At 42.7% G+C, this 19,381-nt stretch overlaps 1 protein-coding gene across 5 annotated transcripts in view; it reads right to left on the reverse strand.

Annotated features, from left to right (window-relative positions):
• The window catches only part of ROBO1 (roundabout guidance receptor 1), a 940,924-nt gene that overhangs the window by 42,969 nt on the left and 878,574 nt on the right, over positions 1-19,381 (reverse strand). For 4 of the 5 annotated variants that reach the window (XM_083171919.1, XM_083171918.1, XM_083171921.1 and 1 more), the window contains 4 exons: positions 18,641-18,762; positions 14,912-15,083; positions 4,844-5,041; positions 210-236 (listed from right to left, as the gene is read on the reverse strand). In XM_083171919.1, the coding sequence (XP_083028045.1) occupies positions 210-236; positions 4,844-5,041; positions 14,912-15,083; positions 18,641-18,762 (519 nt within the window). The remainder of the gene's footprint in view (positions 1-209; positions 237-4,843; positions 5,042-14,911; positions 15,084-18,640; positions 18,763-19,381) is intronic. The other variant, XM_083171920.1, reaches the window with a different exon arrangement.

Below are 19,381 nucleotides of genomic sequence, written 5' to 3' on the forward strand. Positions count from 1 at the left end.
CGTGAAGATGCTACAAGAGGGCCAAAGGTCCATCAGAGCTAAAACAATGGTTTGATGCCGGCAGCTACAAAGCCACAGCACAAATGTTCTAACTGTACATTTCCAGTGCAGCAAACCCCAGGGGCATCTATCTGAGCAGAACAGACGTATGATTATAAAGCACATGCAACACAAACAGACAAGAAAGAGAGTGCAAATACGGTATATACCTGTTGGTGTGAAGGTAAAAGACGGGACTGAAAAATCAAAATAAAAGAAAAAATAAATAAAAACTGGTTATTAAGCTGAAGAAAGAGCATGTCTCAAATTAGTACATCTCAGGCAACATACAGTAATCAGATCTAGGCAAGCATTGGGGTGAACGGCAGGCGAGGCACAGTGATCGCAGCAGAAGTGCCTCTCACACAATATACGTCAGCACCATCTGCAATTAATTGTTAGTTCAATTTTTATTTCTCGTATGAATAATGGGATCTGATACATTACTTAAGAGGGTTGTTTGCGGTCCTTATAAATCTTTCCGTAATCAATAATAACTGCGGCAGGGGCGGTGGGGCCAGCCTCCTCCACGCTACAACAGCCTATTACACTGCTAACACAGAGGACTGTGTACAGCAGGAATGCTGGGTAATTCATGTGCATTAGAATGGTCTAATGCAGGCATGTCCAAACTGTGGCTCTCCAGCTGTTGTGAAACTACACATCCCAGCATGCCTTGCCATAGTTTTCTCACTCCCTAACAGCAAACTGTGGCAAGGCATGATGGGACTTGTAGTTTCACAACAGCTGGAGGGCCATAGTTTGGACATGCCTTGTCCAATGTGTTTCACTCAGGTATAGGAACAAGATATATAGGCCGCTACAGTTAGATTAAGGGGTACATTTACTAAGATAGGCGTTCTATTGAAGATGGGAAGTTTCCCATAGCAACCAATCAGATTCTATCTGTTATCTTCTAGAAGGTTCTTTTTAAATTAGTTGAATAGAACTCCCGCCTTAGTAAATTAGTGCATAGATCGACAGTAACGGAAGTTAGATGCCAGCGTTAAAGGGACGGGAGCGTGGTCGACAGGAGTTTTTCACATTTTTTGGGTGCCAAATGACATATACAAATGTATATGTGCACAGTGTCTGCTCGCCATGCATCCAGCACACTATAGTATGATCATCTCAATCTATGGCCCTTATTCTGGTTAACTTGCAAGGCTGCTACATTCGCAGCCTTGCGAGTCCCCCAGACGCCGCCCGCCGCTCGCAGGACCGCCCACCCCCCTGGGTTTGCCCACAAGACTGCGAATGGATGTTTGACATAAACCGTACACACCCGGCACATGGGCATGCGCGCAAAGGGAACATTGTATGCACCGAATGAAAAAGAATAACCACTTATGTCCACTTGGATAGCATAAACCAAGTCGACCTCACGGGTGTGTGCATGTGGTAGGGAATATAGATTGTAAGCTCCGCTGGGGCAGGGACTGATGTGAAAGGGTAAATATTCTCTGTACAGCTCTGAGGAATATGTATGCGCTGTATAAACAGTAATAAATAATACAATAGTTTTGCCTTTGTTCTAGTCAAAGGACTCGTTTTTTGGGGGGGATTTTTCAAGGACATTGCCCTCTTTTAACTTCAAATGCTTAGTTTCCCATTGTTTAAACTAATAATGACTAAAACCCTAACGATAACTGAAAATAGTGTCTATATAACTCATTAAACTAATAAGAGTTTTCCAGTTATTTAAAACAATGTGAGACTTTGTCCAAGGAACTGCATGCTATTGGTAGTACACTGTAGCACCGTCACAAAGTCATGGTTTGCAGCTTTTAATATGGCTGCTGAGATGGATGTGACCCCAAGGACAGGAATCTGCAACTCCCTGCTTTCAGCTTCTTGTTGGTCCTCATGGTCCCATGCAATAGACTCAGGGGTAGATGTATGAAGTAGTTATAAGGGAGGAGAAGTGAGCTAGAGGAGAAGTGGCCCATGGCAACCAATCAGCACTGAAGTAATATCTATAATTTGCATACTATAAAATGATACAGAGCAGCTGATTGGTTGCCATGGGTCACTTCTCCTCTTGCTCATTTCTCCCTTATTACTGCTTCACAGAGCTACCCCATACCCTCCAACAACTCCAACTAAAATATCGGTACAGGCCAGGGGGTGTGGACATAGATGGAGGTGTGCCCATTTGTAAAGGGGGCGTGGTCAGTGAGCCTATGTGTCCTCCCATCCCTCGGTCCCCGTTTACCTGGATTACCTTACTCGGGGGGTCATGTTGAGGTGCGCGGGGTCAGGGCTCAAATCCGCCCGTCCAGCAGGACGAGCAGGTCCCGCTGCAAGAGGGGAGAGGGCGCTTGGAGGGGAGAGCGGCTTACACATGCCGCCCCCCACAGTGGGGTTTTCCGGCGGTGTCATGGTGCGCTCGAGTCCGGGTGTCATTTTCTGGCAGGCGAAATCCAGGGTCATGTGGAGTGAAATCTGGGGTCATGGGACGGTGCACGCCAATCAGAGTCTCTCCCTGAGCAGGGGGAGGCGGGCCTGCCCACGTCCCACCGCTGTGCACCCTGGGAGATGTAGTCCTGGCCAGCCGCTCCCCCACACTCCCTGGGGAGCAGTGAACTACATCTCCCAGAGTCCTTCAGCGAGGGAGTTTAATAAAATCGGTACAATCGGTACAATTTATTTAAGCCGGTACAGACTGTTAAAAAACGGTACTGTACCGGCTAAAACAGTACAGTTGGAGGGTATGCTACCCCTGAATGTGCAGCACAAGCACTGTTATAACTAACAAGGATAACAACTGATAACATTAACAGCCATTTCTAGGCTGCCTACATATCAATGTCTCGCCTGCCGATTGGCAAAAAGGGGGAGTGGCCGAATAAATGGCCGTGGATTGTCGAGATACGAACGTGATCTCGATAATCCACGGCCGTGATCTCGACAATCCACGGCCATTCTCTGGAAACGGCTTTTAAAGTTGAGTCCGTTCTGCTGAGATGCCTCTTAAATGCTGTCGGGAAAAACAGCATTGAATCGGCGCCCATCACTATTTCACCCGTCGGAAATAGTGGTGGGGATTGAATACCCCTCTTAATTTCCTATACAAGGTCAACAATAAAAGGTCATTATGAAGAATAAAAAATGTTTTCCTTGGCAATTTTCACACCTATTCTGACAAATTCACTTGGCACTCAAAGGGTTAAACCACAAAGCCAAAAACATTTCTTAGGTTTACCGGATGTCACATTTAGAGTCGTATTCTCATCTTTAAACCGTGGCTCTCTTTTTATTTATCCGTCCACGATTTGTCGTGCGAAATGTATTGATTGTATGAGTTGCATTGTGTGTTTACAGAAAATCAAACTTGATTATCGGGATTTAGAAATGGATGTAGAGCTAATTAAATGAATAATCAGGACTCTGGTTCTATGAATTACAAAAAGCAGAGCCAATATACAGTAACAATGCTATTTATTGTATCATTGTAGCTATGGATTATTGTCCCTTTTTGTGTAGATGATCATATGTAAAGTACTTTAACTTGGTTTCCTCTTATAATTATGTCTTCGAATCTCCCCCTATTATCATATCATCTATTCATCCCATTCAAAGCAAATGCAAAATATGAGTTTCGTTTCCCCATTCATAAACAGTCTTTCATTCGTTGCACAGGATTTTCTTTCTAACTCCTTGTAGCCAGTTCTTTTCAAACCATCCATGCAATTTAGCAACAGTCGGGGGGAAAGGGCAGAAAAGAAGATTATGACAATGCTCTGCTAAAACGAATTAAATAGGTGCATTTAAGTGAACAGCTATTCAACCCAAAATGAAGAGGTGCAAAGATCACTTTAAAATGTCAAGGAAGGTGTGTACTGGGGGGTTAGGGAGGACAACATGGCATGCTTCAGCCAGTACATATTTTCCTTTGACCTTATTCTGTAGACATTGTTGGGTTCTTAGGAACCGCATAACGGATGAGCGGAGGTTGGAGGGAATAGAAGTACATAACATGGTACGTTGCTACATGTGGATGGATGAGGAAGATGTTGCCAAGATAACTTGGTTAAGTCGTCCATACCAACCAAACAGCATCTAACTATAATTTATCAAATATACTAGATAAATGATCGTTAGAAGCTGTTAGAAGGTTGGCTACATCTCCTACTACGTTTTATAGTCTTGAGCTGAGTAACAAACTTGGTAAAAGCATGCAGTATTTAACAATGAGTTTGTACAATAGGACATGGCAATAAGACTTTATCTACGTACAGGGAAATACTGATCTAGATTAAAGCCATTGAAGTTATTTATAAAATTCAGCCTCCACTCCAAAGAGACGCCTAACTTTCAGGACTCTCTGGGAAATCCTGGAAGGGCGATAAAAGGAACTGGACAACCCGTTTCACATCATCACTACCCCCCAGTGCGAAACGTACGTATGTATTTATGGTGCATACATAACTGATGTTCTTGTTTGGGCAGTGGAACAGGCAGCTAATTGGGGAGTGCTTCACGTGTATCGACCTCTGTAAACTAGAAGTATTGCTAAGTGAGCAAAGACACTGAAAAAACTACGCAAAAGTGTAAACCAATAAAGCTTAGAACCACCCCTTTCATGAGATTAAAGTTTTCCATGTTTTTTGTGCTAATTATTGGTTTAAATATTGAGAATGGGTGACGGGTGATCTAATTCATCGCTACAGAGATTCGCACTTTTTTTCAGGTGCGCAAGATTTCTTAAATCAAATGGCCCATATCCCCTGATCTGCTCACTGGACAAATGTATGGATTTCATGGAAAATACAATTAATATCGAGTGTAATCCTGCGAGTACCTTTCCGGATTCCAGCGTAGGTACTGTTGAGACCACTACGTTTCTTGCGATGGCGGTACAGCCAGATACTGAAAACCATCAGGATGATCCAACAAGCAGCTCCTATTCCGGCAATAAAAGCCGGCTGCTTTACCACATCGGATATCTGCTGGGCGAGGCTCACTTGATCACCTGGAGACACCGGATTTCCGAAAGAATCTGTAAAACAAAAGATCATTTGTTCTCTACATTGTGATAAGACGTGGCAACAAGATATTGAATTAGAATGAATTGCACCAAGCGGTATTCAACACTGAAAGTGGCCACTGCAGTCCTGGAGCATTCAGATGCATTAGCAGGACCGGCTACAGACACAGATGCTTCATCCGCCCCTAAAGGCCCATACACACTGTACATTTTTTTTTAGCAATTTTTTTTTTGACCAATTTCGTTCATTCTGGCCCTTCTGAACAATATTGGTCAAAATATCTTTCAATGTGTATGCGACGAATGACGCATGATGATGTGCAAACCCGCCTGTTCAAGATTGTTCGTAAACTGTGCATGCAGCTCAATTTGGATGTCTTTCGTCAACATCTTTCGGCCAGGACAATCTTCAAAGTAAATTGGTCATCAGTGTCTTTCAGTGTACACACTGAAAGATAGATTGACCAATACCGTTTAGAAGGGCTAAAATTAACGAAATTGGTTAAAAAAATCGGTCAAAAAAATTGTACAGTGTGTATGCACCTTAAGGTCTATATATGGACAGAGCCTCAGCTTCCTAAGGGTTGAATGTTGCTCCTTTATTGGATGGATGAAGATCTCTTATCCCCCTGATAAATGACACCATGATTAGCCCCCCCCCCAGACATAAACTCATCAAGTCCTTTGTAGCGAATACTGGGTGCACGACAGAACGATTTGGGCTCAATTCCCCCAATTTTTTCGACAGATTGTATGTAAAAAGAGCAGAACTGGGCATGTTTTCAATGCAATTCCAATCCGATGTGCGTCCCCGCTGGTCATTGGGTGCTTTGGAAATTTTACCCGCTCAACTAAAGAATTGTCATCTACATTGGGTTGGGTACAGATCGCGTGCTCCAACAGATCGTGCGACCATCGTATGAATTCAAGGAAATCATTGCACGATCATGGTCGTTCTGGTGTGTACCCTACAACTAACGTTATTCATAACTCAAACTTTTGTTCTACTCTCAAAATCATAGTCTCGCCCTTGCCCATAACTTATGCATGCCAGAGGATTGCAATTTCCAAACTCAATCCACTTTAACAGCCCTTGTTAATGTTCAGTAATAGTCTCTGTTTACAGCTAGACATACGTTTTAAGGCATTGAAAAACATATAAACAAATAAAACATACACAGTAAAGCATCCAAAGTCTTTCAGAAGACGTAAAGTTAATCCATTCTGGACTGAGAACTTTTTACTTGTCAACCTCTGTCCACAGAGTTTCACAAGCGACAACACAACATTGCATCAAGCCCAATGAATCTCTCTTACAATGTTTGTAAAGGACATTTTACGTCTGTGGACTGACTGATACTACATGTCGTTTTCAGCTTTGAAAAGGGCATTTAACGACAAATGAATAAACCTTCCTTTTTAAATAAGCTGTGATTGACCGGCTAGGCACAATAATCCCCTGTTCTATGTATCTTGCACAATAAAACTAAGTGCTTGTAAATCTGGGAGAGTTTATTACAGCTTCCTATAAGCACTTAACACTTGGCAAGAGCGGTCAAACTCAGCATTAAACGTAAGCATCAGCAGAAAATTAGTAGTATTATATTTGGGAACAAATACACCATCAATGCGATAGACTTGGGTTTTACAAGTGGTAGTGGAGACAGGGAATGTATAAAGTCACAGGGTATTACTGCTCTGAAATCTAAATTGGAAGCTATTGTGGCCATAAAAAAGTTGAGATGGATTTAATTTCAATGATGGATTCTGTTGACAAAATATTTTGCAGGCTCATTTTGTCTGACGTCAGCCTGTTCTGAGTCTTCTGGAATTTACGGGAGACAATTTTGGTTGGTTCCCCCAGACTTACAAGAGAAGTCTGGGGGATTCCAGGAATGCACTGTATGCCTCTACATGTAGCTGGTACCTCACCAGAAATCCTACAAGAGGAAAGAGGTGCAGCTGTGGCAGCAATCATGATAACCCCTTGACCTAGCACACTGAGCAGCCAATCACATGGCCCTCCTTACTGCTATGTAGCCCACCCACCGCTCACTTCCACACTCATCATTTTAGCCCCGCCCTCTACTGCATGGTTGACCGTGTCGCTAGAGCAAGGGCTGGGGTCATAATGACTAAACCAACGTCACAGTGTCTATGAAGGGAAGCAGCAAAGAGTAAATATGATGGGGGTTGAAGGTAGGGATAGCCATTGACCATTGATGAAAAAAATCATTGATGGTTTGTTGTCGATGTAAAATTATTTTGCCATTGATGGGGGTAGAACCAGGTGGTTTCCCTCCATCGATGTCAACCGTAAACTAATATATTTTTTTCCCCCAAGGGACCGGTACATAGCTTTGCCCCTCATACCCACAAAGCCCCGCCCCCATGCTTTGATTGGCCCGCAGGCCAATCAGCCAAAGAAAATGGATAGGTACTTTTTTCCTAGCATGGCGCCAACGATTTTAATTGCATGCAATCGGGTTGCAAATATCGGGCCGAACACATCGCATGCAACCAAATTGCATGCAATGCGATTGAGCCAACCGACCTGATTTTTTACATTGGCCCCAATGTTAAATGCCCCCCAGACCCCATTTTTCATTCTATGCCCCCCATTGTTAACGCCACGATCAACGTGAACCCGAAGCGTGGCAAGCGCAGCGAGCCCGCGAGGGGCGGCGGTACGCGTCCTCCGACCTTTTCATACCCCCACTATCCACGTCGGCGTGGAGCTGATTTTATATAGTGTGGCGAGCGCAGCGAGCCACCAAGCCTGAAGCGCGGTGGGCGCATCGAGCCCCTTGACGGGACGCGCATTACTTCACAGGTATTATGCGTACCCTCGCGGGACTCACTGCGCTCGCCACGCTTCAGGCTTGGTGGCTCGCTGCGCTCGCCACACTATATAAAATCAACTCCACGCCGACGTGGATAGTGGGGGTCTGAAAAGGTCGGAGGACACGTACCGCTGTGCTCGCCACGCTTCGGGTTGGCATTCATCATGGGGTGGCGTTAACAATGGGGGGGGGGGGCATTTGACATAGAAATTACCCATCAGGGTGGTTATACAAACAAAAATTGGGTATGGGGGGCCATTTAACATTGGTTCCTATGTAAAACCGTGTCCATCGCATTGGTTGCATTGTATGCCATTATAATGGCATACAATGGACCTAATTTTACATAGGAATTTAACATTACATACAATGCTTACAATGTAATATCGGGTCGGTCGCATCGCATGCCATTATAATGGCATGCGATGGACCCGATTTTACATTTGTCGGGAAACCTAAAAAAAATTCCCGAAATCGGGTTGGTTGGGTCCCATCGCATACATTAAGTTAAGGTATGCGATGGGACCCGATGGGCGCCGTGCTAGGAAACAAGTACCAAAAACGGTACTTATGTATTATCTGGGCTCCCATGTTAAATGCACCCCATTTTTTCATACCCCTACTATCCAACTACGCATGGAGTTGATTTTATATAGTGTGGCGAGCGCAGCGAGCCACCATGCCCGAAGCGTGGTGAGCGCAGCGAGCCCCGCGAGGGGACGCGTCTCATAAGAAAAACGGGAGCCCAGATATTACATAAGTACCCCAAAAACATTGATGGTCATCCATGGCATAGTATGCCACTATCGATGGCCAGTTCCACCTATGGAAACAATGGCCACCCCTAGTTGAAGTCATTATGTCTTCTTTTAAGTGTCTAATGATGAGTCAAATATAACATGCCAACACAACGGGAGACACTTGTGAAACATGATCAACAAGGACAAAAAAAACAACAGTGTTTTCACTAAGCAACCAATCAAATTGTCATTTTTTTAACACACATTAACAAATGAAAGCAAACATTTCCTTGGTCACTAGTTTTTTTTTTTTACAGTTATCTGTGGAACTAATTTCCATACATCCACTGCCCCTTCAATAAATGTGCCTGCAAATACAAAATACAATATGCACTTTTTTTTTTTTTTTTTGGGGGGGGGGGGGGGGGGGTGATTTAAGATATGTAAAATAAATTTTGAGCCAAGTACAGTGGCCAGGAGGTGAATAGGTATGTCCTTCCTGCTAAGAGTCCCTTACATGTTGGCGTGAGACACTTTTGCTCAGGTTTTCTATGTATATTGTTAATAATGATGCCCCTGGAAGAAGTGGAAATGCAGACAGTTGGCAATAAAGGTATTACACTAATAGATTATTAGCTGGGTGATTTAATGCCCTTTATTTTGGTCACTTACGTATCACCCGATGGTGAAAAACCTATAACACATGGGAGAGAGGTATCAAAGTGGAGAAGATCAAAATGGCAACCCTCTAACTGTCCTTTTATAGACTGTGCTAGATGAATGACAGAAGCTGATTGGTTGCTTAGGGTAAATCCACAACTTTGTCTCCTTCCTATATTTGATACACCTCCCCAATGGAAGACGCCCCCACCCTCCCTCAGGCACTGTAACCATAGAAGCCACCCAACCTCTCCGCATACAGGATTCCTGTTCTATAATCCATGAACACTTTCATCTGAACAGTAACACTGGCAAGTAACAACGTGTGGCAGACATTTGTTGGCTGATAGTTTTATGTCAGTGATCGTTAGAGCAGAGAAGTTCCTTAAACAATTCCCTTCTTGGCTGCCTAGTAAACCCTTTGTATCTCCAAGATTTGCTGATTTCACAGATATTTGTGAAGGGCTAAGTTGGTTTGGGTCAGGTTTTATTGGGTTCAATTGATGATCCGGCTAGGCTTAAATATATAAAATATACCGTGACTGATGTTTCCTACCACCAACCGATATCTCTTCCATTGTCCAAGCACAGCTGGAACTGTGAAACCAAAGGGTAAACCGGAACTCATCGTTTCTAAGGGACAAATCTGGCAGCTTATTCCACCGGCTTCATGTAATACAAGTCAGCGACATCTCAGTGCAAACAGGCGTGTTTGGCAGAATTCCTTTATGTGATGTTTGCGACGGCACAGAACCTCAAAGACCAAGGGGTACATTTACTAAGATGGGATATCTATTGAAGATAGCAACCAATCAGAATATATTTATTTAGAACCTTCTAGAAGATAATAGATAGGATCTGATTGGTTGCTATGGCTATGCGTAAACACCCCACAATCGGACAAGAGGCTGAATTCGGACCCGATCCAAACGGAATTGAATCAGCACCTGTGTTCTGAGACTTGGAAAGAGATAAAGTGAACAGAGATAAAGGGTGGGATGTATTAATATACATCGCCGCCCTTCGCTGGCTGTCCGCCGCGATGCCAGCGCATATGTACTAACATATGCGGCTGGCATCGCGATGCGGTGACGGAGCCCCCCCATCCCCGGCGCCTCCACCTCCCCCCTGCAGCCGGAAGGACGTCCGGCTGTGTTACTAGGGGGAGGCAGTGCTTACCTTCCGGGTCCAGGAGGAGGACCAGGTAACCCAGAGGGAGGGGGGGAGAGGGGGGTCGGCGGGTTTGCGGCGGAGGAGTCGGGCGGCGAAAAGAAGCCCATAGGCTTCTATAGGGTATTGCCACCCAAAGGTGGTGATACACTACGATGCGTTGAGGTGGCGGCAGGGTTTTAATACATAGGAAAATGCAGTAAAACTGGGGTTTTACCGCATTTTCCCGTTATTACATCCCGCCCAAAGTACCAATCAGCTCATAACTGCCATGCTACCGTCTGTGTTTGAAAAATGTCAGTTGGGAGCTGGTTGGTTGTTACTTTATCTCCGGACTCTTTATATTTGTCTCCAAAGCTTAGTAAATAGACCCCTAAATTCTACTGTAAAACATAAATATATAAACCAAAACCAAATTATAAACTGCCATAAAAAAAAACACACATAAAAGAAATAAAAAATGATATAGAACAATGCTAAATATATGTACAAATAGTAAAATATATGTCCATCTAGCAAGGGCAATATTGTCCTACTACTTAGAGATAAACATCTTGCAATTCAGTTCACTGACATTATTCACGGTTATATTGTCTATGATTACACACCTCTCTGACAATACCAGTAGCACACATGTAGATTTACAGCATACAATTTGAGCACAGTAGTTACGTGGTTAGTTTACAATCATGGACGCAACATATTTATGAGGCAAAGCCGCCATCTAGTGGTAGATTTTAAAATGAACGCTGCCAACATTTTTAGCTCATACTTTGTTATATGACTGCACAGTATTTACACTGTATTGGCAAATACCGGTATTTGTTAAACGGGTAAAAAGCAGTGTCCTACTGGGTTTTTTTTGGCAGTGGGAAAGGGGCTGAAACGGTATCCCCTGGTACCTGCCCTGCGCCCGCTCCCCCCCTCCCCTTGTACCTGCCCTGCGCCCCCCCTCCCCTGGTACTTACCTGCGTGGGGGATCCGGGAAGCGGGGCACAGTACTTCTTACTGATTAATTAATAATGGTTAGATTTATAGGAGTGGAAATGTTGCATATAACACTAGATTCTAGACTATTATCTATAAGTAGAATCTGAGTGGTTGCTATGGGCAGAATCTCCAATACGCATTTTAATAAATATACCCCATAGAGTCTATGGGACCGATTCAGACCTGCTCATTGAGCAGCGAATTCTGCCCCGTCTCCAATGTTGTGGGAATGTGCATGCGCATCTGCAGACCGCATTTCAAAATTTTCATTCCCCGGGGCGCTTGCCTGATTGACAAGAAGGGGGGGGGGCGTTCTGGGGTGGGCACCTGGTGTTTCATGGGCGTGCCCACACAAACGGTGGGCGTGTCCACAGAAATGCTGGGCAGACACCAGTGAGTTGGGCCTCTGCCTGCTCGGGGTAGGAAGATGATGTCACATGATGTCAGCACCCGCCCACAATTCGCAGAAGACCGTTCAGCTGAAAACTAAGACCTGGCTCACTTTCGGCTGCGAACAGAGGAAAAATCATTTGATGGTGATTAACCCTCAAACCATGCAATCACTGGGGCGGCGTTTACTTGCTTGCTTGTCTTTAACGTCGGAATGTATATCGGATCAGACATCTGACTTTTAAAGCAGGAAGCGGCCAATTTTCAAGACCGACTAGAATGCGTTATATCGTATAATAGTTGCAGGCCAGGATTTAATGGGAGCCGAGTTTGAAAGTCTTACACACATCAGCTCTATAAAGTCAGTCATAAAGAGCGCTGTTTATTCGGGGGATAAGTTGTATTGGGCAATGTTAAAAATCATCCCCGAGTACACAAATACAGCACATATGCTAATAACTAATATTTTTTAAATCATTTCTAGCCTTAAAAATGCAAAAAATACCCCTTAAATGGCTCGCTGCATTTAGTGGTGAGCACCACCGTTTTAATGGCCACACTCGTCGTTTCCACCCCGCCAAAGGGAACCAGCAAGGTGGAAATGGCAAGTGAAGGGGAGGGAGTTGAATACTTGACGGCGAGCTCTCGGCTCTTCTCGCCATCATAGCTCCCCGTCAAGGTCATTGAATACGACTCAAAGTAGAGAAGTATAGGTTGTTATACATGTTGGTACTACGCATTTCTGTGGGTGTTGGGAATGTGCTGAGAACTTTTTGAATGTTTGAAAAGTAGCTTTTCGGAAGCGTGTCAGTCAAAAATCACCAGGAAAATGGCACGGTGGACATTTTGGTTGAGATGTGCTCATGCGCAGTAGAGTTTACTGCATTGCAAGAAAGGAGGGCGCCCAAAAGGAGCCTTCACACCTCCCCTGCTGAGTATTAACCTTCTAACGAGGAAATGTGAAGAATTAGACCAAAGCAACCAATCACCTACTACCTAACATAGAGTTTAGTAGATAAAAGATAGCTTGAAGCTGATTGGACATAATGGGCAATACTTCCACTTGGCCTTAATGGAATGTCTGATGCATCTACCCCTTTGTGTACTGAATGGTCACCATTAATTTTGCTTACATCGTTTGTATAAAAGGGCAGCGGAGGTGTAATATACGTGAAGATGACATAAAGGTGACTAATACATGGAACTGCAGTCAGCATTAAAAATAATTGGGAAGATACATTTCTTGAGTAGGTGCAATGTATAGACGGCAAGGTCAGGAGGAGATGGTGGGAATACTAATAGCCAAAGCCATTACTGAGATGTCAGAGACGGGCTAGGGGATAATTATGGTAGATTTCAATATGCCTGACATAGAGTGGAAACTGACAGTTGATAAATCAGCCGAGAACCGTGACATTTCCATGTAGAATACAGTTGGCAAATGATTACTGTATATTGGAGAGTCTCACATAAAAATATATGGACATTAATGAAATTACTAACACAATAAAATAGAGAATGAATTGTTGGGTATTTAGAGCCACAGAAGTTGCTAGATCCTGGATTTGCTGTGGGGAGAGGATTTTAGTTCTGACGAAGTGTAGTGACAGATAACGGAGGATTAGGGGATATAGCTTATCTAGATATTAGCAGACATTGGTATATGGTATCCCACAATAGAGACATTCTGGCTGAAATTTAAAAGGATGAGAGATTCAGAAAGTGAGAGATTTGGTAAGACATTTCCACTTTTTTTTAAAAGCGGCAATCATTTACACTGCAAAATCAAACTGGGTTTGCAGTGTAAATGATTGCCGCTTTAAAAAAAATAAATAAATGGAGATGTCTTACCAAATCTCTCACTTTCTGAATCTCTCATCCTATTACATTTCCCCCTCTGAACCTGAAAATCTTTATTTATGACTGTAAAATCGTGGAAAGAATAACATCTGGGCTCAGGAACACACTGGGGCTTCAATTTGGGTCCCGCATTCCCTTGGTGCACCCCAAATAGAGCCATGGTCACACCATATGCCGCAAGTCACTGGGGATGGCCGAGGGGCATGTGCCAGTCTAAGTATACTGGCCGAGCAAAGCTTTGGGAGGCGGAACAGCTCCAACAGCCATTCTCATAGCTGGACCGGCCCATCTGATCATAGGGCCTTCTGGCATTTGGAATCCTGCTCTGGCTTGCTAGGACAGGAGACAGAGGGAGCGATGCACCACTGGTGTCCAAATGAGAGCAAACGACAAAAAAAAAATAGCGCATGTAAAAATTGCATATTGCGTCATATTTGCATATCTCAGGATGCACCTGGATCTCCATGGGCAGCATTCTATATGTGCCCAGTCTGTGACAAGTCATCTCCAACATCGTACAACTGTAGACGGCCATTCCAGACCCTGTTCCTCAACTCCGGATCTAAGTCTTGATGTGACTATAAAGCGTCCTACTCTGCAAACACACATTGGCTTGCGTTCACCTATTCTGCAAGCACAATGGAAAGATATGCAGACTATGGTACCGCTGCTGGCATTGTGCTCACCGGCATCTGCCTCCAATGGTGTAAGCTCAGATGAAGGACTGGTAACTAGAGATGTGCAGACTCTGATTTACTCTGATTTCAAAGCATGATCTTATTGGCTATCCCAAATCACATGACAGTTGTTGACAGTTGATAGCCAATAAGATCCTGCTTTGAAATCAGAGTAAATCAGACCCTGCACATCTCTGCTGGTAACCACTGGTGTACCTCTTACGTTTCACTTACAAAATTGACTCTTATCTTCTTAGAGGACAAAAACAAACAGAACAGTGAACGGAGTAATCCTGTGATGTACTGCTCTGTAATACATAACTACTGTTCAAAGGTTCCAGACTTTTTGCTGACAGTCTACGGCAATTTCTGGTTATCTGCAGACAGTACAGGCTTCCACTGTGCACCAGTATATTAATTACCTCGTGACAACCCAGAGGAATGAGGCAGGAAAGATGCTCAGAGGAAATTGTAGAAAAACAAGAATTGCCCTTTCCTATACCAAACACAGAAGGGAACATGCAATTACATTAAGAATTGTTGTAAACTCACCCAACTGGATGAACTGCGGCTCGCTCTTCACCCCCGGCCCGGCCCCGGTACTGGCCGCCACTTCCACGCTGTATTTGATACCAGGAACTAAGTAGGGAATCACTACTGACAATGTTGAACCATCAACGCTCTTGTTAATGTGATACCGGCTTTCATTGCCGAGGCACCAAACCTGGGAGGCAAACAAAATACATCACCTCAGAATACGGCAATAGGCACCGGGTGTATGATATTGGGCCTAATTCAGAGCTGATCGCTGATCTGTGCATGGTAAATACCGGTTGCTTTATTCTTACACTGAAATTTAAATTTCAGTTTAAACACGTCTCACCCAAATCTAACTCTCTCTGCACATGTTACATCTGCCCCACCTGCAGTGCAGCATGGTCCATTTGCTAAAGAAAAAACAAACAAACAAAAAAAAAACACTTTGCTAACAGGTCTGAATTAGGCCAATAGAACCACTCAGGTATTCAGGTATTTTTGCTTAAGTTTATATTTACTGGCACAGCACAACTCAACGCTCATAACGGTGGCTACATAATACAATGTGACACTAATTCATAATAGAAATAACTTTTTGGATGTGTACACCCTTCTGCATTTTACAATACACCTTGTATTATTTATTTGTCGTGGCATAGATATACTGTGTATATATATGTATGTATATTTGAGCACAAAGGTATAGGTAAACCTGCGCTAGTGTATAGCCAACCACCAGCTGTAACCAATCAGACAGTCCACTGATTGTAGAAAACACTAAGTCCGTGGTGAGACTGCAGCAACCTCCAAGAAGCACTCCGGACTCCGGGAGTGAAAGGGGTAATCCGTTCAAAAACAAGAAGAGGTGCGCCTCATAGTGTAAAACCGTATTTATTTTAAAACACAGACAAGTGCAGGTACACAGATCAATAAAGACTCGTACCAGGCGGATAACCGCTGTGGGCTGGTTACCACAAGGTTTATCATAAAACTCCCAGGCAATAACTCCTACCACCTTCCAAGGGGCCGCTGGATCTCGAACAGACTGCTGGCTAGCCACCAAGACAAGCAGCGTGTCAACGTGTACGCGAACGTGGCACGCTGCTTGTCTTGGTGGCTAGCCAGCAGTCTGTTCGAGATCCAGCGGCGCCTTGGAAGGTGGTAGGAGTTATTGCCTGGGAGTTTTATGATAAACCTTGTGGTAACCAGCCCACAGCGGTTATCCGCCTGGTACGAGTCTTTATTGATCTGTGTACCTGCACTTGTCTGTGTTTTAAAATAAATACGGTTTTACACTATGAGGCGCACCTCTTCTTGTTTTTGAACATATGTATGCCTCCGTTAGTTTTCTAGCGCTGTATTATATAATTTGAATAGCTTTTGAAGCATATGAACATTATGAGCGACTGGTGCTAGTACTTCCTGTCTCAGGGGGATATAAACCCTGTAAGTACCAATGGTGAATTAACTTCTGGGGCTGTGACCCATCCTGTCTGTGCATCTTGACAAAGAGCCCGGTGAGGCTCGAAACGTCGACCATTTGCATGAAACCTTGGTGATGTATTAAAGCTTTTTACTTGCATCTTATTTGAAGACTGGTGAGTGCTCTCTATTAGAATATATATATACTGTATATATAGTCCCGTGTTTAGACCGCCCTCACACTTAATTTAGAAATGTGGGGTGCCAGACAAAGGGTACACGCTATACACATGTGCCCAATTATAAACCAGATTGTATCCGCACCTATTGTGGTGTGGAATGTCAGGCACTCGCCTAAATAACAGATCCGGTAGATTTATCCATAAAATCCAAATAGTGGTTTTATTCCAATCCTTTCAATCAGTCATGTAGTTATAACACAAGTAGCCATAGGAAATGCCCCGACGTTTCGGTCCCTCATAAATGGACCTTTATCAAGGAGCTTCTTTCAACAAAGACAATAGCTATCAGCGGTGTTGGAGAGGAAAACCCGTGGTGAATGGAGCAGCATTGACTTGATAAAGTCAGAAGGACGAAACGCGTTGGAACATTCTAGCCCTCCTGCCTCATCTAAAGATAAGCACTTTTATTTTTGCACCTTGAATATATTTATCCTCTTTTTAGTATTACTCTAAGAGAAATTTCTCCGAAACATTTTTAGGATAGGATTTTTTTCAATGAATTGTTTGTTTTTAATTTTTCTTATTGTATAAATAAATGTATATATTTTTTACATATATATGTTGACATTATTTGTAATTATTTATATAGACACATTTTTTACATATCGTGGTTCCAGGTCCATATCTATCACCAGTAACTTATTTATTATTAAAAAGTGCAGGCCTGCACTATTAATATATATATATATATATATATATATATATATATATATATAAAAATATATATATATATATATATATATATATATATATATATATTGATATATATCTTTTAAAGAGCAGTAGTCGCCGCATCTTCATCCATTGAGCATATATATATATATATATATATATATATATATATACAGTATGATAAAAACAAACTATTTTTATCACCATAGCAGATGATTATTAGATAATATTGTCCAAAGTGAGGTGTTCTAATACAAGAATGGGCTGTATAATGTCCAGTATTGTTTTTCATTCAAGCGTTCAGTTCCCTACTGTCCCCACTAGATGGAGACATCCACCCATACACATGACTAATACACTTGTTTTCCATCTGCATTCTGATTAATGTTGACTAATGGTTGGATCTCCTATGTTTTAGTTAGTCCCTATTCCTTATCATGTAAATGTTATCAGGTCATTTTAAATGTACTGAAATGGGCTTCGCTGCATTCTGATGTGTTTAGATAAATAAATGTGCATGTTTATTCTGTTGTACACCTGCTAATAGGATTCCGGGATGTATTTATACCAGTTTCAAAAAGAGCTTTAAACAGCGCCATGAAATATTGTAGATGACGGGTCATTTATTGTGCTAGGTAAACAAAGGCTCTGGGCTAAATTAACATGAAATGTCACCGGCAAGATGCTTACTAACAAAAACATATACACTATATATATTTATAAGGCTCCAAAATGAACATTTGTTTTGGTCTTTTCAACTTGCTGAGGAAATAACACAGCATTGACGTCAATGGTGCTGAATTATCCAGAGTCTTCCATCTGTTCTTTTTAATTGGCTAAGACATGTGTTAGCAATCTATATGGGTACAGTAACTGCAAATTAAAGGGTCTCTATACCTATATCCTGGGACACTAGCATGATAGTTTTAGGAGCATGAATAAAGGAAAATAATTAGTGTGGGCCCAAGGATTTTAGGTTCTGTGGGTCTGATTCTGGTTCACTTACAAAAGCAAATTCTCTTACTAATGGACAAAACCATGTGCAGTGCAGGTGGGGCAGATGTAACATGTGCAGAGAGAGTTAGATTTGGGTGGGGGTTTGTACTTCAAAGTGAGATCTACAGTATATTGCAGTGTAAGAATAAAGCAGTCAGTATTTACCCTGCACAGAAACAAAATAACTCACCCAAATCTAACTCTCTGCACATGTAACATCTGCCCCCTGCAGTGCACATGGTTTTGTCCATTAGAGAGAGAATTTGCTTTTGCAAATGAACCAGAATCAGGCCATTTGTCCTAGGAAATCCTGTGATCGAGTGCAGCTGAATACGTTGATAAGTATGCATTGGAATGAAAGTCTATACTATACAAGTCATTAACTTAGTTTACTTTTATTCAGCTCTGTTACCTTGTATTCTTGGACCAAACCATTTTGGTTTTCTTCAGGGGGTGGTTGCCAAGCAACTACAATTGCAGTTCCATTGCCATCATTCTTTGTGATGGTTACACTCTGAGGGGGAGCACTGGGTGCTGCAATGGGGGGACATATAAATAGAACAAGGTTGGTTAATCGCACTGTACCACAGTGGCGGTCTTTTTTAACAATAAACACCTACAGCACTAATAGTCACTGTACTTGGTCAAAGACACATCAACATAACGCCACTGAAGGCTGTTCCATTCCGTTACTGTATTGTAATTGCTCTTTAATAGACTTCAATTACTGCACAATGGTCGCCAGGTATACTGCTGACACGTTCAACGACCCTGAGACGTATTGATAGAGAACATACTGTACACATTATGTGCATTATACAATTAAATCAATGCCTGCTAACTCAGGTAACAGCATCAGACTTGTCGAGTTGTATTTATTGTATGTATCACACTTTGTCAAACTGCTGCTATGGAGCATTGTGATTTTAATTTTAAATTTCTAACCAGACAATAATATCGGAACTCTGCACCAAATACAATACACTTTGTGAATAGAGATCTAAAGGCTTATTCAATTATTGCCAGCAATTTTTGGCCGTTTTTTAGGGTGAATTGGATTCACCCTTTTCAATGCCTGTGCTGATTTTTTTGACTGGATGAATAACCCGGAAGGGGCGAAAACCTTTTGGATTGGCAAATTTGTCACTGATCC

The sequence above is a fragment of the Crinia signifera genome, chromosome 2, assembly GCF_055691185.1.
Source record: "Crinia signifera chromosome 2, ASM5569118v1, whole genome shotgun sequence".
Lineage (NCBI taxonomy): Eukaryota > Metazoa > Chordata > Amphibia > Anura > Myobatrachidae > Crinia > Crinia signifera.